Below are 23813 nucleotides of genomic sequence, written 5' to 3' on the forward strand. Positions count from 1 at the left end.
TTCTACAATTCTTAGAAAAATGTCTGCAATCCTTAACATGACTTCCAAGGCCCTGGATGAGCTAACCTTGCTATCTTTCCAGCCTCATTTACACCATACAACTCTTTGTATGTTCTAGTCACACTGGACATTTTTCAGTTCTTCAAGGGTACTTTCTCATTTGCTTCGAAGCCTTCACACTGCTGTTTCCTCTATCTCGAATGGTCTCCTTCACCTAGCTAGCTTTCCCCTCACATGCCATCTCCTCAGAAAGGTCTTTTCTAACCCTGCTATTCACGTCGGGTCACATCATCACATTTCTGAAGGACTCAGAATTTCCCCTCTTGTGGCATGCATCATCACTTGTCTTCCTCTTTAGACTGTGCAGTCACAAAGGCAGGGCCTTTGTCTGACTGCCTCACCTTCTTATCAATGCCAGGTACAATGCCTAGTTCATAGCAGATGAGCAATAAATAATTGATGAATGAGTGAAAGGCTGTGAATGATTCTTCTAATATTAATTCTAACATTAGAAATAAAGACATTGCTCTACCAAACGGATATATATGTTGATGGAATCACAAGGAATCCATTTAAAGTTGATGTTGAAGATCAACTCTAATTCTTTCTGAGGCATGGTGTCCTATGTAAGCAGCAACTGTCTGTAATCAGCATTATATTTCGGTTTATAATGACACTGTATGAGAGGCCTGGTTGGAAAAGTGTAAATAAAAATCAGAAAGAGGGACTTCCCTGGTGGCGCAGTGGTTAAGAATCCGCCTGTCAATGCAGGGAACACGAGTTCGATCCTAGGTCCGGGAAGATCCCACAGGCCGCGGAGCAACTAAGTCCATGCGCCACAACTACTGAGCTTGCGTGCCACAACTACTGAAGCCTGCACACCTAGAGCCCGAGTGCTGCAACTACTGAACCTGTGTGCTGCAACTACTGAAGCCCGGCGCGCCTAGAGCTCGTGCTCCGCAACGAGAGAAACCACTACAGTAAGAAGCCCGCGCAGCGCAACGAAGAGAGTAGCCCCCGCTCACCGCAACTAGAGAAAGCCCGTGCGGAGCAATGAAGGCCCAATGCAGCCAAAAAAAAAAAAAATCGGAAAGAATGTTAGCTATTTTTGGTTAAATATTTGTAGGAAAGGGATATTTTCAGATGTAGCTCCTCCTTAACCCTGCAAGGATTGTTAAATGACTGTACTGCTGTAAGAGAAATTTAAATGATGTAGGATATCTAATATAATAGCGTATGCAACTTTAAATAAACCATACAAGGCTTTAGCCAATAGTTAATAGAGACCATGTAATTTCAAGAAAGTATTAAGTATGAATCAGTTTTCATTTTAATGGCAACCAACCACAAAGTGCCCTATCTTGATCACAGTACTCTGTCATCGTAAACAAAATTATCTATTCTTCTCTTTTGTATTACCTTGAAAAGTAGCTGGAAAATACATCATTATCTATTCTCTGCTTTTGACTTACTTTCGAAAGCAGCTGTGGCAACAGCGTAGCTAAGCGTTTTGAGGTTTGGAATGATCTCTAACCAACCACAATGAAATTACTCAAGGTCTGCGTTCAACCAATACCTCCCCTCAGGTACACGGGCTGTACGGTATTACAGAAGGTGACTGCTGTGGTTCTTTTCTTCAAGGTTGAGCTGATAAATTAAGTCCAATAGAAATCAAAGCCTTGCAGTAAATCCCTACAAAGCCCGTTTAGTTCTATACCGAGAGACACCCACCCTATTGCACAATGACCACTAATCATAATACACAATTACATGGTCCCACTACGCAGGGTTCCACCCGGGGCGGGGATGATTTCCTCCACATTTAAGGTCTCAGTAATGCTGAGAAGGGCATCTCCCGGTGACTAGCGCCACTTCTCCTCTTTACAGATTGTGAAGTGGTTCTCACTGCTGCCCCCTTAGCCGTGTCCGGGAAACCACAGTGACATTTCCCCCATTAAAGGAACCAAGCCTAAGAAGACTACAATTCCCGTCATGCCTCAGGAAGGCGCCGCCGCCGCCACTTAGCGATTAGTCATCCTTTCCGCTGCCTCCTTCCACTTCCGCGACTGCAGGGCCTGCGGCCTCGCGGGCGCCCGCACGCACCGACTTGCCAACGAGACAAGGCACGGGGGCGCGGTGCCGACGGCGACGCGTGGCGTCATGTGTCGCGGGGCGCGCCTCGGCCTGCGCGCTTGCGCGCGTCCTGGGGGCCGCTGACGGGCTTGCGCGCCGGTGCGAAGCCGGAGGCGGGCCGCGGGGCCCAACGACGGAGAGGGCGGGGCCAGCTCCGGGACCGAGGCGACTACACACCGAGAGAGCGCCTGTGCCCGAGGGCAGCGATGCTGTGGTTCCAGGGCGCCATTCCGGCCGCCATCGCGTTGGCCAAGAGGAGCGGCGCGGTCTTCGTGGTGTTCGTGGCAGGTGAAGGAGGCGAGGGAGCGAGACGTGGCCGGGACACCCCCTCCGGCCTACTTCTAATCCCAGGGGCCCCCAGCTTTTCCTCCGGAGGCCGAGAGGCCCGGGCTGCCCGTCTCCCTGGCGTCTCAGCTCCTCCCCCGTCCGTTTGGACCGCACCGGGCCTGGCCCCCCCACCGCCCGCTTCTCCCGGTCCCCGGCGGGAGGCACGGCCCCGGCTTCGCTCCCAAAGCGCGCCGAGCCCCGCGGTCACCTCACTGCGCGGGGCGAGGGGACGGGTGGAGCAGGCCTTCACCGCTCAGCCCGCAGCGCCCCGCCGAGCCTGACCCCGCGCGTACACTGACGCCATCGTCGCCTCCCGGGCCCCCCGGGTAGGGCGCTCTGTCCTCGAGGATCCACTTGGGGAGGCTTTAACGCCCGTGTAGTTAGTGTGTAGGTGGGAAGAGAGCCAGGCCATTAGGCAGGCAGTTTTACTTGTAATTAGTTGTGGGCTGTCAGGAAGAAAGCTGTGTCATCGGTAATCAACAAAGAGAAAGCACCTGATGTTCACGGTTACTGGCTTTCGTATGTTCCTGAAACGCAAACTTTTGAGGTCTATATAGGTTTGATTTTTTTTTTTACAGTGATAGGGGAGTGGTGAATCTAATGTGGAATACTTACTTTCTTGCAAGTTGATTTTTTTTTTAAACCATTTGTTTAGAAGAAGTAGACACACCAGCCTTGGTTCTTTTTGTTGTCTTCCTAGTCTCATAGCTACAGTTTCAGAAGGTGTACTAAATCATTTACGCCGTGTTGCTCTGGGTTATTTTGCTCCGTATTTTATTACTGAAATCTTCTAGATTTACCGTAAACCTTTGCTTCTGTGAGGTTTTGCTGGTCCTCATTACATGAACCAAATCAGTGTTTGTGACTACATTGTGAATACATTGAGGTGTATTATTTCAACTATTTGTGTTTAGTAACGGTTTATTCATCATTAACTCATGACTTGGAAGGCTAGGTAATAGCCCTATAACTTTATGCATTGCGGTGAAGAGCAAGTTGCTGGAATATGAGTTTCATTTAACATTAAATCTGGAATTTTGAATTGTTTTAAATTATGCTAAAATGTAAGATGTAAGCCCAGTGCTGTTAATTAGAAGAGCTGGAGTAGTTTACATTCTCTTACGCTTTTATAGAGTTATATTTCACATAAATAAGTAACTGTGGTAAACCTGTAAGGAAATAAGTGGATTAAAAGGGAAAGGAGGGCTTCCCTGGTGGCACAGTCGTTAGGAATCTGCCTGCCAGTGCAGGGGACACAGGCTCCATCCCTGGTCTGGGAAGATGTCACATGCCGCGGAGCAGCTAAGTCCGTGTGCCACAACTACTGGGCCTGTGCTCTAGAGCCCGCAAGCCACAACTACTGAGCCCATGTGCCACAACTACTGAAGCCCACACGCCTAGAGCCTATGGTATGCAACAAGAGAAGCCACCGCAATGAGAAGCCCTTGCACCGCAAAGAAGAGTAGTCCCCGGTCTTTGTAACTGGAGAAAGCCCGTGCGCAGCAATGAAGATGCAACGCAGCCAAAAATAAATAAATACATTTATTTTATAAAAGTAGTCCTGATTTATTTTAAAAAAAAAGAGAGAAGGGAAAGGAAAATTAATGATACTTAGTATGCTTATTAAGAGTACAGTAATGGTTTTAATGACATTTTAAGTTGTGTTTTTCATATATAATCTCAATTGATCCTGGCAGTTGGTAGAACAGGGCTTATTATGCCCATTTTATAGATGAGGGAACTTACATCCACAGTGGTTAAATGACATACACCAGTGTCACAAAAAGGATTTATATCTTGTCTTGACAGATTTTTTTTTTAGCAGCTTCCAAAAGAGTGTCTTCTTTATTTCTCAAGAAAAAAGCTGAACAATTGTAGAATTTAGGTAGTTATTGAAATTGGTGTAGAAATCAGGAAATCTAGGATTATGGTAGTCATATTTTTAAACAGAAAACACATTTGATGGTGTCCAAAGGTTCCTAGAAGGCACTCCTGGGCTAACCAGTTAATTTGAAAGAAGAAATGCTAGATTTAATTAACACATATTTGGAAACCCATTTGGAAACAGTAGTGCTAATTATTACAATAGAAAAATAAAGTTATAGATCTTTAGGGCTTTGTGTGTATATATAATACATACATTCTTCAATTAACTTTTTACTGATGAGCATGTATCTTATGCTTTTATTTATTTTTTTCTTTTATACATTTATTTATTTTATTTATTTTATCTTTGGCTGCATTTGGTCTTCGTTGCTGTGCTCAGGCCTTCTCTAGTTGTGGTGAGCCGGGGCTACTCTTCGTTGCAGTGCACGGGCTTCTCATTGTGGTGGCTTCTCTTGTTGTGGAGCACGGGCTCTAGGCACAGGAGCTTCAGTAGTTGTGGCACATGGGCTTAGTAGTTGTGGCTTGAGGGCTCTAGAGCTCAGGCTGAGTAGTTGTGGCTCTTGGGCTGTAGAGCACAGGCTGAGTAGTTGTGGCGTACGGGCTTAGTTGCTCCGCGGCATGTGGCATCTTCCCTGACCACGGCTTGAACCCGTGTCCCCTGCATTGGCAGGCGGATTCTTAACCACTGCGCCACCAGGGAAGCCCTGTCATATGCTTTTAGAGTATCAGTGACTGTTGAATGTTTGCAGGAGGACTGTTAACAATCTGCCGAAGGAGTCAGTCCTTTGACTCATTGAAAATACTGTTGGTTTTTCTAGAGTTTTAGGAAGTTAATCTCCAAGATTAGGTAGGATTAGTGTCACTCCAGGAGTATGTAGACAGTGGAGTCATGAAACTGCAACACTTATAGATTGCTTAGACCTCTGTTCTTGACTTTGAAGAATACAGCCAGAACTCATGATTTTCTTAGGTCTGAGACCACGATAGTAATATACCAACTCACTGAAAATTAAAAAGATATAATAGTTGGAAGGAGTGGTCTTAAGGGTAGTCTTTGCTTCATGTAACCACTCCAGTGGGAAGCATTTTAGGTAGATTGTTTGTATTTTACTGAAATTTTCATGGATGAATTAAAGAATATATAGGATTGATGTTAAGAGACTAGAGAGATTACTACTAGTTAAGTCAACGAGTTAACAAGGATTTTCAGAGTATTATAGCTGTGTAAGTTGAAAGAAATAAAACTGAAGATTTTGATTCTATTCTTGGGAAGACAGAATAATCTGACAAGGATTCTGAAGTAGAGGTGTGGGTTCACTAACTAGTGTTGCTAGTTGGCTAAAATCTCCGTGACTGACAGACACTATTTCATGCCTCTTTTTTTGGTTAAAATAGACTAAAAAACCCTTTAGGTTTTGACCAGTTGAGTTTTTCTAGGTTGGAGTTACTGATTGTCGGGTCTACAGCTTTTTGCTTCAGAGTTTGTACTATTCTTTTTTATTTATTTTTTTTGCGGTACGTGGGCCTCTCACTGCTGTGGCCTCTCTTGTTGCGGAGCACAGGCTCTGGACGCGCAGGCTCAGCGGCCATGGCTCACGGGCCCAGCCGCTCCGTGGCATGTGGGATCTTCCCAGACCAGGGCACAAACACTTGTCCCCTGCATTGGCAGGCAGACTCTAAACCACTGCGCCAACAGGGAAGTCCTGTACTATTCTTTTAAGTGGCTTTACTTTTGGATACTGCTCATACCATCAAGGATGTAATGTTTTCTCCTAAAACCTTTGGCCCACCTAACTCCACAGCATAGTTCATAATTTAATTAAAAATAAGAAACTAAAGGTACTGAAGTTGGCGATTAATAATCCCACCCAGAAGTGTTAAGATAACTCTTGCTGAGTTAATGTAATTCCATTCAGTCTTCCATCACTTTGGGTCAGGCAGCTGCTGCTGCACTAGCCTGACTCATGGACAGATATTGCTAGTGGGGATGGAACACTTGAGACCCTATCTACGTCGTACAGCATGGGTGAGGGAGTGAAGGACATTGGCCTGAGAAGTGGCAGATCCATCCTTCCAGGCACCAACTTGACATCCCCACTTGGATGCCTCACAGGATTCTCAAGCCTAAAAGTATTACTGCTTGAACCTGTTTTTTTTCCCCCCAGTGTTCTAAGTAAATGGCACCACCTTACATCCAGTTGGAGAAACCTAAGTGTGGGCGTCATCTCTGGACCCTTAACTCTTCAGTCTCGTCTTGTCTCCTGCGCCCTGTTGTTCACAAGACTCGTAATTACACAGACCTTTCCCTACATGGAAATTCCTTCTGTGTGGTGAACTCTTCTGGCTTGTGGCATGGCTCAGCTCTTGCATCCTTTAGGTCTTACCTTAAATATCACCTCAGAGAGGGTGACCAAACAAGTACTTTTTTTTGTATCTTTAGATTTTAAGCTCCACTGAGGGCATACAGTATCTAACTTGTTTTATATTTAGTTTGTAGCTCAGTGCCTAGCACAACGTAAATGTGGAATAAAATAGTGAATGTATGAAAGAAAGAATGAATGAAAAAGATCCCTATCACCTCACAGCCTTCTCTAAGTTTAGTAAAAATGTTCCTATATAGCTGTTTTCTAGGTTGAAAGTCCTGTCATTTACTTGGAATTTTACATCTCTCCTCACCCCATAGTGTCTGAAGATGTGCTCAGAATGATCTCACTGCAAATAAAAGTTTTCCCGTTTGCTGCTTCAACATCTAGGGGTCTGCTAATGGGCATTCTTTTGGTCTTGGTCTGTGGGTGCATTCTAGTCCCTGTCTACTTTTCCGTGGCCAGATTTCTCAAGCCCCTTATTACTGAATATTCCTGTATTTCATTTCACAAAAAATATTTTCAACTGTGCAGCATTAGTCAACTTTTTGTAGGCATGCCAAGATACTATACCAGGAATTTAGCTATTCATTCCACAAAATACTTATTGAGAGCCTGCTATATTCCAGGTATTTTACTGTAGGCCAGGTTCTGTTGTAGGCATTTGAGTTATATCAGTAAATAAAAAGGAACACAATCCTTGCTCTCATGAAACATGCATTCTAATGCAGGGAGACAGACAATAAACAGTAAACATAATAAGTAAAACGCATAGTCTATTAGAAGGTAATAAGCATTACAGAAAAAAAAAGCAGGAAATGAGGGAGCTTTGGGAATATCTGAAGTGTGTAATTTTATTTTATTTTATTTTTTTGCCATGCTGTGCGGCTTGTGGGATCATAGTTCCCCCACCAGGGATTGAACCTGGGTCCCCTCAGTGAAAGCACCAAGTCCTAACTACTGGACCACCAGGGAACTCCCTGAAGTGTTTAATTTTAAAGTAGTGATTAGGGAAAGTTTGTATTGAGAAGATAATATTTGAGCAAGGACTTAAGGGAGTTGAGAGTTAACCATGTAGGTATCTGGGGGAAGAATATTCCAGGCAGAGGAAACAACTAGTACACAGACCTATGGCAAGAATGTCTTTAATATTTGAGGAATAGAAAGGAAAGGGATAGGAAGGAAAGGGACAGCAAAAAAATAAAAGGAAATGAGGTCAGAGAGGTAACTGAAGGCCTGAGGTCATTTGTAAAGACTTTTTGCTTTTACTCCGAGGGAAATAGGGAGCTATTGTAGAATTTTGATCAGAGAGTTGATGTAATCTGACTTTTTATTTTATTTTTGGCTGGGCCGCACAGTTTGTGGTGGGATCTTAGCTCCCCCACCAGGGATTGAAATTGAACCCTGGCCCTCGGCAGTGAGAGCGTGGAGTCCTAACCACTGGACCGCCAGGGAAGTCCCTGATCTGACTTTTTAAAGAAAGGTGCTTTAAAAAATACATATATATATATTTTTTTTTTTTTTTAATTTTTTGGCCGTGCCACACAGCATGCGGGATATTAGTTCCCCTACCAGGGCTCGAACCCGCACCCATTGCACTGGAAGCGCAGAGTCTTAACCACTGGACTGCCGGGGAAGTCCCTGGATATATTTTGGAGATACCGTCAGTTGAAGGCAAGAATAACTAAACTTTTTGGCGTGAGAACTGAAAGGATGGTGTTACCCATTAACAGATAACTGAAATGGGGAAGGCTAAGGGTGGATTAAATTGGGGAAGGCGGGAAGACACATGGGAAGAAAGCGGCTTACAAAAGAGTAGGTATAGAAAGATCTCATTTTTGTAAAGCAAAAAATGTGACCTGAAGCCTTTTTAAGCGTAAATTGGCAAAGGTTGCTCACCTTTGAAAAAGCACTTAGCTCTGCTAACCTCAGAAATATTTTTCAGTGACTTAACTCAGGTAAGTTTCCCTTTGCCCACCAATAAGTGGTTATGCCAAAATCTGGATATTACAAGTCTAAAATGGAAATAATTTCTTGATAGGTATAACTTTTAAAACATTTTGTCCCTGAGGTATGGCATACAGTATATTAAATGAAATATATTCAGTGAACAACTAGATGAATTTTTATAGATGAATACACTTGTGTAACTATCATTCAGATAAGATATAAACATTTCCTATCATATGATATTACTTATATGTGGAATCTGAAAAACAAATGATGCAAATGAACTTATTTACAAAATAGAAACAGATTCACAGAGAATGAATTTATGGTTACCAAGGGGGAACTGGGGGGTAGGGATAGATTGGGAGTTTGGGATTGACATGTACACACTACTGTATTTAAAATGGATAATCAACAAGGACCTATGGTATAGCGCAGGGAACTCTGCTCAATACTCTGTAATAACCTAAATGGGGAAAGAATTTGAAAAAGAATAGATCCATGTATATGTATAACTGAATCACTTTGCTGTAGACCTGAAACACAACATTGTTAATCAACTATGCTCTAATATAAAATAAAAATAAATTTAAAAAAAGATATAAATATTTCCAAGACCCCAGAGCCTCCTTCATCCTCCTTCCCAGTCAATAGTAGCTCTACCAAAGTAGCCACCGTGCTGAATTCTGTCAGCATAATTAGTTTTGGATCAGTGTAACTTTTATAATTAGTATGCCTATAACAAAAGACAGGTCCAAAACTGCAGACAGGATTGCACCTGCTTCTGTCTACCTTGGAGGAATTCTGGAAAATAAGTGGGCTGTGTGTGGAGGATATTGAACTCAACAGAAAGATGCTGCATAAAGGAAAAGTATTGTACATTTATTTTCTAAAATCATATGTAGAAAAGCCAAAGTAGTCACATTTCTGCCCATGACTTCTAATTATTGTGATAATATTTGCATCATAATTCGGATGTCTTCATTTAGAAAACACTTTGTATAATCTAAATAGCAGTATTTTGTTTTTCATTATTATTATTTTTTTTTTTTTTTGCGGTACGCGGGCCTCTTACTGTTGTGGCCTCTCCCGTTGCGGAGCACAGCCTCCGGACGCGCAGGCTCAGCAGCCATGATGCATGGGCCCAGCCGCTCCACGGCATCTGGGATCTTCCCGGACCAGAGCACGAACCCGCGTCCCCTGCATCGGCAGGCGGACTCTCAACCACTGCGCCACCAGGGAAGCCCTCATTAATGTTAACAATGCATATAAGTCACACTTTTCATTTATGGAAAATTCAAATTTGGTAGAAAATATTATTTGTGAGATTACATTTTATTTGAAGTTCCAGATTTCCAGGGAAAAGAATCAGCAGATACTGGCCTTATGTTTTAAGAATGCTTGAAATGTTTTACAGGTGATGATGAGCAGTCTACACAGATGGCTGCAAGTTGGGAAGATGAGAAAGTGACAGAAGCATCTTCAAACAGTTTTGTTGCTATTAAAATCGATACCAAAAGGTTTGCTTATGTTTTAATCTTGTAATTAAAAAATTTTTTAACCATTGTCTTTGGTTGTGATTTATGGTGATACTCTTAGACTATAAGAATGTTGATTTTTGTCTAAGACATTTTAGGGACTTAAATTCTGATTGCCATTTTTCAAGTTCATCATTATATCATACTGAAAAACTTATGAATTCTTGGTCTGCTAAGTAGGTATGTGACGTGCACCAGTAATGCAAAGGAACTGTGGTTCTGAAATATCTCTGAAAGGTTGACCACTCTTTTGGATCCTATTTTTGAAAATGGAACCATTTTATTCAATAAGAATAAGGACATTTACAGGTCCATTGTAGGACCTGATAACCACAAATCTGTTTTATTTGTTAATACATCCCTCTTCCCCCCGTTAAATTTTTTTTTTTTGGGGGGGGATAGAGAATTTCAGACACACACAGAAGTGCTTGAGTAGTGTAATGAACCCCCTTGTACTGTCAACTACTTTGACAGTTATCAACTCATGGTCAGTCTTGTTCATCTATTCCCTCACCCACTTCAACTCATCCCATATAATTTTGAAATAAATCTCAGTCATCAAATCACTTCATCTATAAATATTTTGGTATGTCTCTGAAAGATAAGGATTCTTAATATTTTAACATAACTGTAATACTTCAAAAATGAATCTAATTTCTTAACTTGAAATATCTACTCAGTGTTCAAATTTTCAGTTCTCTCATCAGTCATGGTTTTATTATTAATTTAATTTATTACAGTTTGGTTCAGGATCCATCAAGGTCCACGCATTGTGATGCATTGATCTCTCTCAAGTCTCTTTTACTCTGTAGGCTTCGCTTCTGTGTCTCTCTTTTTCTTTGCAGTTTATTTTCTTGGGAAACCAGGTCATTCGTTATGTAGTTTCCTATAGTACAGGTTTTGTTCATTGCAGCTCTGTTAGTGTCATTTAGTTTATTACTCTGTCCTCTATTTTCTGTAAATTGACAGTTGGATTCAGGTTAGGTTTTTTCCCCCTTAAGACTACTTCATAGATGGTGGTAAGTCTTCCATTCTCCCATTAGAGGGTACATAATGCTCTGTTGTTTCTCTTTATGTTAGCAGCAACCATCAATGATAAATGCCTGGAAACATTAATTCATTAGCAGTTTTAAAGTGGTAGTTCTGTCCTTTTGATATTGGTAATATCAAAATGAAAATTACTGTCAAGATTAAAATATTCAGAAATCTACCTATAAGTTTGTAAACTTTTTATTTAAAAATTTTCTTTATTAACAAAACATCACAAAGCAAATCATAGTATAGTCTGCCTCACAACAGCAGCAGTTAGTGAACTATATATTTATTGAGCTGTAATCGTTTTTTAAAAGAGTCTACTGTGTCATTGATATTGTTCATTTTCTTCCAGAAGCACCTTTTAGAGTCAGTAATGGCAGGAGGAATGTAGAGGTTTATTGGGAATGTGGAAGAAACGAGAATTTCAGAATTGTTGAGATTTATATACAGACTGATATATCCAGTATTTTTAAAAACAAATTTCTATTAGATGCAGGGATACCTGTGTATAGTGATGGTTGATATTTGTTTCATTTTGGACAGTCTGCTAATAGAATCTAGTGTGTCTTTTAAATTATGAAAAGTAAATTTTATTTATTATATAATAGTAACAAAGCTACCTAATGTTCTAGGAACATGTTAGTTTATGTTATGTCCTGCATTGAAAATAGATTGGAAATGCATCAAAAGTTTACAGTGGTTATTTCTGAAAAGGTAGGATTCTTGGTAATTTTTTTCTTTATACTTTTGTATTTTTAGATGTTTTTATGATAATCATGCCTTATATTCAGAGAAAATGAAGCAAATTTCTGGTTCTTAGAAGCATTAATTTGATTCTTGGAATTTCTCCTCTACATTGATCAGTGTCTTTTATTTGTATTATAGTGTAAAGTCTCTCTTCCATCCCTGTCCCTGACCATCCAGTTCTCTTCTCTGGAGGCAACCAAATCAAGAAAATATATTTGTTTTCCTCCCCTTTTTTACAAAAATGGTAGTAGTTTGACATACCTTTTTATACCTTTATCCTTTTTGCAATTGCATGATTCATTAGTTTTTTTTTTTTTTTTTGCTGCTTCAATTCATTAGTTTTTATTGGTGGATATTTAGGTTTTTTTGAATTCTTTGTTATTATAAAAGTATTATCACTTGCACAAGTAAGTCACAGGTATTAATATCTTCTTATTACAAGTTAAGATACTGTATTCAGAAATACTTGCTGCTGAGGAAGCCACGTGGGGCAGATGCTAAGTTGATTTTTAGGTGCCAGATCTGGCCACCAGTGTGTGGGTTGCAAGAACAAGTGCTCTTTAATCTGAAAATTATAAAACAAACCAAAAAAGGTCTGTGAGATAAGGATTACGTTTTTCCCCTTTCAGTTGATGGCTATGAAAGGAACTAATAGTTTAAGAAAAATACTTGTAATTGCTACAGTAAATTTTTATAAAAACAATATTTGGGAAATACTTGTATTCATCTAGTGATTTTCTGTTTGATTTTGTTTTACAGTGAAGCCTGCCTACAGTTTTCACAGATCTGTATCCTTTCCATGAAGAATTGGTTTTATATATATTTTGCTTGAGGAGTTTCCTTTCTTTTGGTTGATTCATGACAATTAGAAATTATTCATTTTTATTTAGGAACTCATGCATTCTTGTTTATGGAAACTTTATATTACTAAGTGTCCTTTGAGACAGTAAGTACCTTGTAGCAAATGGAGTCGTGGGGAGTTTGTTGGTTTTTTTTTGGCTGCACCGTGCAGCACGCAGGATCCTAGTTCCACGACCAGGGATGGAACCCCTGCTTCCTGCAGTGGGAGTGCAGAGCCTTAACCAGCGGACCACCAGGGAAGTCCCCTTGGGGACTTTTATAAATTGTGAATAGCTGGAGAGCAATATGATGCAGTTTGGTTGGAATGTTAGAAGTGGCTAGCAAGAGGTAAGATAGATGTAAAAGTTATGATAGAGGGGAATGTAGTGGATGTTTTCCACTTATATATGTGATATAGGTAAATCATAATTCACATATCACATGCATTACAGGCATAGTGATAGGGTAGTTGAAATTATTTTGTGACCATGTTAGCTGATTATATTGTGAAATTCACAAAGATGATTTCTTTTGCTTTGTTACCAATAGTGTTTCATAAAACTATTCTCTTGTTTCCCATGAATTGTTAGACTTAATTAAACTCTACAGATCCTGTAGTGTGTGTTCCATCCAGTTTCTTTATTGGAGACAGTGGAATTCCCTTGGAAGTAATAGCAGGAAGTGTTCCTGCAGATGAACTTGTTACCAGAATCCACAAAGTCCGGCAGGTGAGAAGAAACAAAATTGTTCTTTGTATAAACATGGGTAAATGGTTTGTCAGGAACTTGACACTGGAATATTTTTGGAGCCACTCTGAATATTCAGGAACTAACCATGCTATCAAAAGGTAGTAAATACTGTCTTTCTGGACTGGTTTTGAAAATAACATTATGCAGTTCGAGGTGCCTGTACCTAATACATGAGTGACTTCTTATTCTCCTTTCCCTTTTTCTCCCTCAGCCAGCCACATAATGCAGTCACTATTATTTTGTTGCAAAAGGGAGTTGCTGTCACATTAAAGTCCCTAACAGTATATTGCTTGACTTGTTTTAAGGACCTTACTCAGTTTCTCACTTGCATCCACTTTGGGCAGATGGCTAATATAGCTTGTAACTTTTTTCCTTGAATTCTGATTGTAAGAAAAATCAACAGTGTGCTTTAAATATCTTTTTGTGCTCTTGTCACCTTGCAGTTGAATTCCATAATGTGATTATGTCATATTTAGGATTATACATTTTAGATTGATTTACTTGGAAAGTTTAGTACTTCTCCCTTCTGTGGAGTACAAATTGACTTGCTCATATTTTGGTCTCATATACCATGGTAAACTTAGATTCTTATCTGTAATTAAATTCCAATGTTTTTTCTCCCTAGATGCACTCGTTAAAAGGTGAAATATCAGTGGCAGATAGTGGCCAGTCAGAAAGTTCAGTCTCTACTCCATCCACCTCATTTGAACATAACAACACTTCTGAAAACTGTCAGTCCAGAAATGTAGAGCTCTGTGAGACACCACCCACTTCTGATACAAAGTCAGATTCTGCAACAGGTAATTTTTAATGTACCCTTTTGGGTACACTAAACACTCCACTTCACTATAAAGGCCGTGGATTAATATCCTTAAAAATAAGAATACTGTATTTTCCCTCTGCACGTTCATTTAACTTTAAATTTAATATGTTTGTCATTTAGTGGCAGAAGGGGATCAAGTCAGTGACTCTGTCCTTCAAACCCAAATAGGCAACAGTCCAGAACAGCTGATAGTAGTAATTTCTGCTACTGTGCTGTGGTTCAGGGACCGTCATTATGATACTCATGAGTTTTGTAAATCTCTTCTCAGCCAGAGGATATCGAAAGGACCACGTGAACTGATGTGTTTGAAATTGTTTTTATAACATAAAATACTATACACTTTTTTTTTTTTTTTATGCGTTACGCGGGCCTCTCACTGTTGTGGCCTCTCCCGTTGCGGAGGACAGGCTCCGGACGCGCAGGCTCAGCGGCCATGGCTCACGGGCCCAGCCGCTCCGCGGCATGTGGGATCCTCCCAGACCGGGGCACGAACCCGTGTCCCCTGCATCGGCAGGCGGACTCTCAACCACTGCGCCACCAGGGAAGCCCTACTATACACTTTTAAGAGAATAGTATTTGCATTTTTAAAATTAGAATTAAAAGTTAATTGTAAAATAGAGCTTGTAGCAGTAGGAGGTGTGACTGCAGAGGGGTTGATAGAAAAGGCAGAGGAGAAATTTTATACTGTATATTAGGGATCATGCACAGTCAGAGTTGTTCTGTGTAATATAGCTTTGTATTAGGCAATGTAGGGTTAGATAAGTTAAGAAGTTAGAATATTAGTATCCTAAAAGGTGATCGTGCTCCAGCATCCTGGATAGATAATCATCAAGCCTCTATTTGAATACATTTAATGACAAGAAGCTTAGTACCTTGCTAGGAAGCCTATTCTATTGTCAAAGCCCTAGTTTTTAGAAAAGTTCTTCCTTTACTGAACTGAAATTTGATGCTCTGTAATTTCCCATTAACTTGAGTGCTTTAGTGCTACTTAAAGACTTACACATAACACTCTGGATTCTATTATATTCCCACAAAGAGTGTTGATGTTTTTGTTTTAGTAGGCAATTAATTTGGTTAGACTCAAACTGTTAGACTCTGTCTTATCCGAGGTGAGTAGCAACTCTAATCTCAGTTCTTTGTAGCTTTTTTTTTTTTAGCTTCATTATGGAAAATTTCAAACATATACAGAAGTAGAGAAAATAGTATAAGAAATCCCATCCCATGAACCCATTGCCTGTCTTCCAACTTTTTTTTTGGCTGCACCCCGTGCCTTGTAGGATCTAGTTCCCTGACCAGGGATCAAACCGCGCCCCCTACAGTGGAAGTGCGGAGTCTTAACCACTGGACCGCCAGACAAGTCCCCCAACTATTTTTGATTCATGGCCAATATTGTTTCATCTATGCCCCCTTTCCTCGTCTCCTTGCCATTTATTATTTAGAACACACTTAGGCATTATATCATTTCATCTTTAAAAATGTTGGGACCGGGAATTTCCTGGTGGTCCAGTGGTTAGGAGTCCGCGCTGTCACTGCCTAGGGCCCGAGTTCAATCCCTGGTCAGGGAACTAAAAATCGCATAAGCCACACGGCACAGCAAAAACAAAACAAAACAAAAAATGTTGGTATCTAAAAGATAAGCACTTTAAAAAAATAACCACAATACCATTATCCCTTATGAAACCTAGAAAGTTTAACAGTAATTCCTTTTTATCATTAATTATCTAGGCAATATTTACATTACACTAAGCTTTTCAGTTTGTTTGAGTTGGAGTCCAGTATATCATTTTTTTAAAATTAATTTATCTTTTTAATTTTGGCTGTGTTGGATCTTCGTTGCTGCGCGTGGGCTTTCTCTAGTTGCAGTGAGCGGGGGCTACTCTTTGTTGTGGTGTGCGGGCTTCTCATTGCAGTGGCTTCTCTTGTTGCAGAGCACGTGCTCTAGGCACGTGGGCTTCAGTAGTTGTGGCGTGCAGGCTCAGTAGGTGTGGCTCCCAGGGTCTAGAGCGCAGGCTCAGTAGTTGTGTCGCACGGGCTTAGTTGCTCCACGGCATGTGGGAATCTTCCTGGATCAGGGCTTGAACCCGCATCCCCTGCATTGGCAGGCGGATTCTTAACTACTGCACCACCAGGAAAACCCTCCAGTTGTCTTCTTAAACCTAAAGACAGAATGTCCTTTAGTAAATTTTTGTTGTTTTTGGATTTTTTTTTAAAAAATACATTTATTTATTTATTTATTTTTGGCTGCATTGGGTCTTTGTTGCTGCGCGCGGGCTTTTCTCTAGCTGTGGTGAGCGGGCGCTACTCTTCGTTGTGGTGCGCGGGCTTCTCATTGCATTTCGGTGGCCTCTCGTTGCAGAGCACAGGCTCTAGGCACGCGGGCTTTCAGTAGTTGTGGCTCGCGGGCTCTAGAGCACAGGTTCAGTAGTTGTGGTGCACGGGCTTAGTTGCTCTGTGGCATGTGGGATCTTCTTGGACCAGGTATAGAACCTGTGTCCCCTGCATTGGCAGGCAGATTCCTAACCATTGTGCCACCAGGGAAGTCCCTGTGTTTGGATTTTTATCAGTTGTTTTAGCTTATTTCTATCCATTTTTCTTTGTTTATGAGTCATAGATCCACCTAAGTTACACACAGTACTTTTCAGCTTGTCCACAGATTATCTTCAGAAGTTTTCTTAAATTTCTTTTCTGATAACAAGATATAAATGTCGGGCTTCCCTGGTGGCGCAGTGGTTGAGAGTCCACCTGCCGATGCAGGGGACACGGGTTCGTGCCCCGGTCCAGGAGGATCCCACGTGCCGCGGAGCGGCTTGGGCCCATGAGCCATGGCTGCTGAGCCTGCGCTTCCGGAGCCTGTGCTCTGCAACGGGAGAGGCCACAGCAGTGAGAGGCCCGTGTACCGCAACAAAATAAAAAAAAAGATACAAATGTCCTTGGCATTCATTTTATTTACTAAAGAAAAGTGATTAATTTCCTACTGAACACACACTGGCTGCCAGAGGTTACCACTTCTTATCCAAGGGTTTCATTCAATGGTATGCTGGTAAATATTTAACAAAAGGCGATTTTTCTGGGGGGAGATAAAAAACCCTTATTGGTAGTGTTTGCTAATTTCCAAAGTGTAAATATTCCTACTGTGACTGATTTCAAGTTACATAGGTGATGCACTGAATGCAGAGGTAAGAAGAGATGTGTACCTTTGGTTCTGCTTAATAATTCTAATATTTCTACTACTCCTGTAATAACTGAAGCACTTACTATGTGCTAGTCCTAGTAAAAGTCTCAGCGTTTTACTTCTATTACCACATACTTCTCATGACATTTCTATGAGGTTACTGTCCCCATTTTACAGAAGAGGTACAGTGAGAGTAAGTAACTTATTTACTAAAGTGACAGAACAGGATTCAACCCAGACTCTGTTGCTCCACAGTCCATGCTCTTCCAAGGATCAAAAAGGTAAAGAAGAATTAAGTTGATGGTGAGTGGTAAGGAAGGAAATAGCAGAGGTTCTGAAAGGGAGTACCAGACCATAGCTATCCTCTACAGCAGGCCAGGACAAAATTCTGTCCTTCAGGAGATCCTTAAAAGAATACTAGTGTAGATGTAAAAAGCTTTTCTAAGGAATCATTGTGGTGTGCAGAAGCAGATCCCTTGGGTCATCATAAGTCTAGAGTGATACTGAGTATCAAACTTGGCCTCTAGAATTCCCTCCCCACCCTTTTTTTTTTTTGACTGTGATGCACAGCATGCCGGATCTCAGTTCGCCAACCAGGTATCAAACCCGTGCCGCCTGCAGTGGAAGTGCAGAGTCCTAACCACTGGACAGCCAGGGAGGTCCCTAGAGCTTCACTATTGAATGCCATAACCGCAGCCACACATGGCAATTTTAATTAAAATTAAATACAATTAAAAATTTAGTCTCTCACCTGCATTGGCCTTATTACCAGTGCTGAGCAGCCATTTGTCCCTGACTAGTGGCTGCCCTATGGGATACCAAAGATATTGGACTATGCTTCTTTAGAGTAGAGCCTACCCCTGGCCAGGCATGCTTAGTCTACTTTTGTTATATCTCTCACTGCCGGATTAATATTTCATGTTTTATCTCACTGGCTTTCAGCTGGGTAGCTGCCTTATTTCCCATTTATATACTTTTGTATCCAGATCCAAACGTAAGAATTGTCACTAGTAATAGCTCATTTCTTATCTCCTACTCCATTCTTAGGGGGAAAATGTATTGTTTAAGAAACAAGATTGTTAACAGACGTTGTAACCCAAAAGATATATACCTTTTTAAAAATTGGCATTGAATGTAATATTCTTCTTAATTCTTTTCTTTCTTTTTTTTTTTTTATTAAATAATTAAGGAGGAGAAATTTCAGGCCAGGCCACTGTGTCTCAAGAGCCTGGTGGATGTTCAAATCAGAGACCTACAGAGGAGCTCACCATCAGAGTGGAAAGGTTTGGTCTTGTTTTTAGAAATAGTATTTTGTTAGAAAGACAGTGGTTTTCAGTTATTTCATTGATTTGAATAAGAGCTAAAATTACACAAATGAAATTTCAGAATTCTAGGTTGAAGTTTTTTATTACCTGACCAACTTATTTGTATCCATAAAAACTACATTCTAGAAGTAAAAACTTCTGTATCTCTGAAGTCGTCGGTCAGCTTTAGGTCTGATAATTTTAAGAATCCCTTTTTCACTAGTATTTTGGTATATGTGTTTCCATCTGTTACTTCTGCTTTTATCTCTCTGTGTCATAGGATAAGTTCCAGATGGGCAAGAACTTCATCTAATTTTAAGACTATGTACTGAGCCTGGGTTCTGCATAAGTGGGTGTCTATTAAGTGTCATGTGTTATTAGTTGGTCTCATAATCAAATTTCTGACTTCTTGTGGTTTCTAGTTTAGTATTTTTATTTTATAGTATTTTGTAGTGATTATCAAATCATAGTCTTATACTATGATTCTTAAAAGATAACTGAGAGTTAATGGTGAATGGATAAGCAGGAATATTTTAAAATCTTGACTTAAAAATCATTCCGTGTAATATGGAAGTTAAGAAAAATTACTTAGACTTGATATTTTCTTGTTCACATAGATGTTATGGGGAACCAGAGTTCAAAATTATTGCTGATATATTGGGTATTTGGGTTAGCTCATGATTCAGTAAAAATGTGCTTCATTTTAGCAAAACCTAGATTCTGATTGTTCTTCATGGGAGTTGGGGCAGGGCCAGAATCTGGAGGTGCAAAGCAGGGTAGATCTCTCACAGCAATGTGAAATGGTGTGTGTCTGGAAGAAGAGCAGTAGGGAACCAGAGTTCCAGGGGCTCATCCTCTTCTGTTTCTTTCTGCTTTGCTAACACCAAGCCCACCACTGTGCACCCTTACTTGCATCACCCTGGGATCCTGGGGTGAAGTGAAAATGAAAAATCAGGAAAAGATTTTGAGAGTTGGGGGGAATGTGAAGAAACATGGCAGGTAGCCCTTTATTGTGGGGTGAGATCAAGTGCTATTTAATTCCTGTGGGAAAGGGGAGTTTCTGTTATTTCTTAATAGTGCATTCTTTTTTTTTTCTTTTTTCTTTTTTTTTTTGGCCACGCCACATGGCTTGTGGGATCTTAGTTCCCCAACCAGGGATCGAACCCGGGCCCTTGGCAATGAGAGCTCAGAGTCCTAACCACTGGACAGCCAGGGAATTACCCCCAATAGTTTCCATTCTTAGGTAAAGGGGTGTCTGCTTGTGTCTGCCTGATGGTTCTGCAAATAGAATATAATACGCCTTTTTTTTTTTTTTTTTTTTTGATACGTGGGCCTCTTACTGCTGTGGCCTCTCCCGTTGCGGAGCACAGGCTCCAGATGCACAGGCCCAGCGGCCATGGCTCACGGGCCCAGCCGCTCCATGGCATGTGGGATCTTCCCGGACCGGGGCACAAACCTGTGTCCCCTGCATTGGCAGGCGGACTCTCAACCACTGCGCCACCAGGGAAGCCCAATATGCCATTTTTAATTAAAAAATAATTATATGTACACATACTGGTGTATATGTGTTATATAGTATAATGAGTCCAAAAAAGATATTTTAAGACATGCACCAAAGTGTTTATACTGGTATCTATGAAATTGGAATTCGAGATTTTTTTCTTTGCTTTGTTCTGGGGTTGCCAAGTTTTCTTCATTGAGCATTATTACTTTTATAGTTAGCCTGTCAGGACAGAGTGGGTCTACAGCTGTTTGAGATTTCTTAAATTGAAAAAAACTATAAAGCACTCTTAGAAGATACATATACACAAAATTTGTTAAGCTTCTAAAAAGGGATACTAATGTTGAGATTAGATAAAATGTTGACAAGCTCTTAATAACGAAACAGTTTTCATTGGGAAGTAACTATTAGCTGCTTAGACAGCATTTCAAAAATCCGGGTCATATGATCATATAATTAAAATCGTGTAAGCACTTCAAATTGTTGCTTGTTACTGTATAGCTCTATTGACTGTGTATTGACTATACCACAATTTATTTATCCAGTCTACTGTTGATGGATATTTGAATTATTTTCAGTTTGGGTCAGTTAAGAATAGAATTGCTATGAACATTCTTTTATTACATGTCTTGGTGAACATATTTTTTGGGTGTATTTTCAGGAGTCTGAATTTCTGGGTCATAGATACTGGCTGAACAGTTTTCCAGAGTGGTTATACCAATTCATAACTTCTGTCAGCAGTAAGATATTTCATGGGTCCTTTTTTTAACCCTAATGTGTTACAATTAATTTCTCTTACAATTTTTTTGATGCACAGATTGCTTCACATTTGGTTAGTGGAACCTCTTCATCCTGGGCCTTATGTCCTTTTGACATCCTTTTTGTAAAAAAGAAATCTGTAGACATTTTGCTAAGTTTTTCCTCTGGTGTTACTGCGTTCTAGCGCATCATTCATTTTTCTCACTGTGTGCACCTAAACTTCATCATCTCTTTGGGGTTCTAAACCATCATTCTTTGAGCGTCCCTTGATTTCTGGCACAAGTTGTTCAACTGAGTTTTAACAAATGCATATACCTGTGTAACCCAGATCCCTCTGAGAGAAAGTGCCATTAGTTTTTAAAAATTGAGATATAATTCACATACCATAAAATTCAGAGTGTATGCAATTCAGTGGGTTTTTATATATTCACAAGGTTGTGCAGCCATTACCACTGTCTGCTTTCAGAATCATTAGTTTTTAATTGCTGAGTTTCTCACAGTTCAGAATCAATTTTGGAATTACTGGTTTTTATAAATGTTAGCCTTCAGCTTTTTGCTTTTATTTTTTAACAGTTTTGTGCCATAATACTGTTTACGTCTTTGTAAGAAGTAAAGCATTTGTAAGTCATTGATTTATACATATGTATTTGAAGATGCATATTTTCAAATAAATATTCAGGGAATTCCCTGGTAGTCCAGTGGTTGGGACTCCGAGCTCTCACTGCCAAGGCCCCAGGTTCAATCCCTGGTCGGGGAACTAAGATCCCACAAGCCACATGGCGCAGCCAAAACAAAAATATCAAGATCTGATAAATTGGGAGGAATGGGAACTAATGTTAAGTAGGAGGTAAGGCACTTAGAGCTGGAGTGAGGCTTCTGATGGTCCCACTGACTACTCATGGATTTCCCTAGGGGCAGGGACCAGGTAGGTAAGTTGTTGCTTTGCCTTCAGGAGCTTTTTTGTCTGTCTCCACATTTCCCCAGTTTTTAGCTAAACAAATCTTCTAAATGTAATTTATATTAATACGATGTATCTCAGTTAATGTACTTTTTAAACTTTTAAAATACAGACTAACCAAAAAACTTGAAGAAAGGAGAGAAGAGAAAAGGAAAGAGGAAGAACAGGTAAAGTGCATGTGCCTGGCATTGTTTTCCTCTTCCCTTAAGTGAGGGAGCATTTGATTCCCTATTCAGTTTGGCAAACCTGGAATGGCTTCCTGGTTATATAGATCAGTGTTGCAGCACAGTGAGGGGAATTACCTGTCTTCTGTAGTAAGATCATAGCGTACACTTTGTGTTCTTTTTATAAATTGCTAGGAATAGGTTGGACCATCTTTTCTTCCTCTGCAATAAATCCTTTACGCTAAGAATAAAGGGACTTGAACTAAAATTGGTTTGATGCAGTTCAAAGTTTTAGTTTTGTGAAAAAGAAATGCGTAGATATTTTGCTGAATTTTTCCTTTGGTGTTGCTGCATTCTAGTGCATTCTTGGTTTTTCTCACCTTGTGCACCTGAACTGTGTCATCTCTTTGGGGTTCTAATATACGAAGGTTATCAGGTCTTCAAGCTAAATAAATGACTACCATGTTGTCCTTAGAGGGCACCTCAGAAACTAAAGACGTGTAATGTTTTTTTTTTTCAAATGACACTGACCACACCATAATCTTAACAGAACCACTGGCAAAGACTTATAAATTGATAGACATTTGACCATTAACCCATGCTGTTAATACATTCTACTAGACCCCTAGATTTTGTGAAGTTGTTCTGTTCCCTTTAGCTGTACCCTACAACTGGCTTTCCCTGCATACAAAATAATATTAAAGGAAGATTATTAAATTTTGTTTTTGGCTCATAAAACTTACTTTTTCTTTAATTCAGAGAGAGATTAAGAAGGAAATTGAGAGGAGGAAAACTGGAAAAGAAATGTTGGATTATAAAAGAAAGCAAGAAGAAGAATTAACAAAAAGAATGTTAGAGGAAAGAAACAGAGAAAAGGCAGAAGATAGGGCAGCTCGAGAGCGTATAAAACAGCAGATTGCACTGGTGAGTATTAAGTTTATTTTTAATGCTTGACTCTAGAACATTAGTGAAATTGTTTTTTCATGCACAATGGTTTTGGTTTACTACCAGACAGGGCACACGAAAACAGTAGATTTTAGGGACTCAGAGCATACCAATTCTGTTTTCTTTTCCTAGAAATTGTGTATTGAATTAAAATACAGTTAAGATTAAAATTGAGATGATTTTTTGGAAGTAGTTTTTCTCAGTGTTATATTATGAATTTTATCAGTAGTGAAAAGGTAGTTTTCAAAGATTCCCTAGGAAAGAAGCTAAGAATTTGCAACGTCACAGGCTCTGCTAGTCATAAGCATTCTTTTTTAGGACATTCAAAGGATTTAGACACATCAAGCTTTAGGATACTTTTGCAACAATTGCTTTTATTTATTTATTTATTTAAAATTAATTTATTTTTGGCTGCATTGGGTCTTTGTTGCTGTGCGCAGGCTTTCTCTAGTTGTGGAGAGTGGGAGTTACTCTTTGTTGCGGCGTGCATGCTTCTCATTGCAGCGGCTTCTCTTGTTGTGCAGCACAGGCTCTAGGCGCACAGGCTTCAGTAGTTGTGCGCACGGGCTCAGTTGCTCTGTGGCATGTGGGATCTTCCCGGACCAGGGCTCGAACCCA

At 40.2% G+C, this 23813-nt stretch overlaps 1 protein-coding gene across 1 annotated transcript in view; it reads left to right on the top strand.

Annotated features, from left to right (window-relative positions):
• The first annotated feature begins 2338 nt into the window (after window positions 1–2338).
• The window catches only part of UBXN4 (UBX domain protein 4), a 32613-nt gene continuing 11138 nt past the window's right edge, over window positions 2339–23813 (top strand). Inside the window, exons 1-8 of the mRNA XM_065880894.1 lie at window positions 2339–2421; window positions 10078–10180; window positions 12740–12768; window positions 13430–13548; window positions 14195–14369; window positions 18754–18847; window positions 22199–22253; window positions 23010–23174. Of these exons, the coding sequence (XP_065736966.1) occupies window positions 2340–2421; window positions 10078–10180; window positions 12740–12768; window positions 13430–13548; window positions 14195–14369; window positions 18754–18847; window positions 22199–22253; window positions 23010–23174 (822 nt within the window). The 5' untranslated portion in view covers window position 2339. The remainder of the gene's footprint in view (window positions 2422–10077; window positions 10181–12739; window positions 12769–13429; window positions 13549–14194; window positions 14370–18753; window positions 18848–22198; window positions 22254–23009; window positions 23175–23813) is intronic.

The sequence above is a fragment of the Phocoena phocoena genome, chromosome 7 (assembly GCF_963924675.1).
Source record: "Phocoena phocoena chromosome 7, mPhoPho1.1, whole genome shotgun sequence".
In the NCBI taxonomy this organism is placed as follows: Eukaryota; Metazoa; Chordata; class Mammalia; order Artiodactyla; family Phocoenidae; genus Phocoena; species Phocoena phocoena.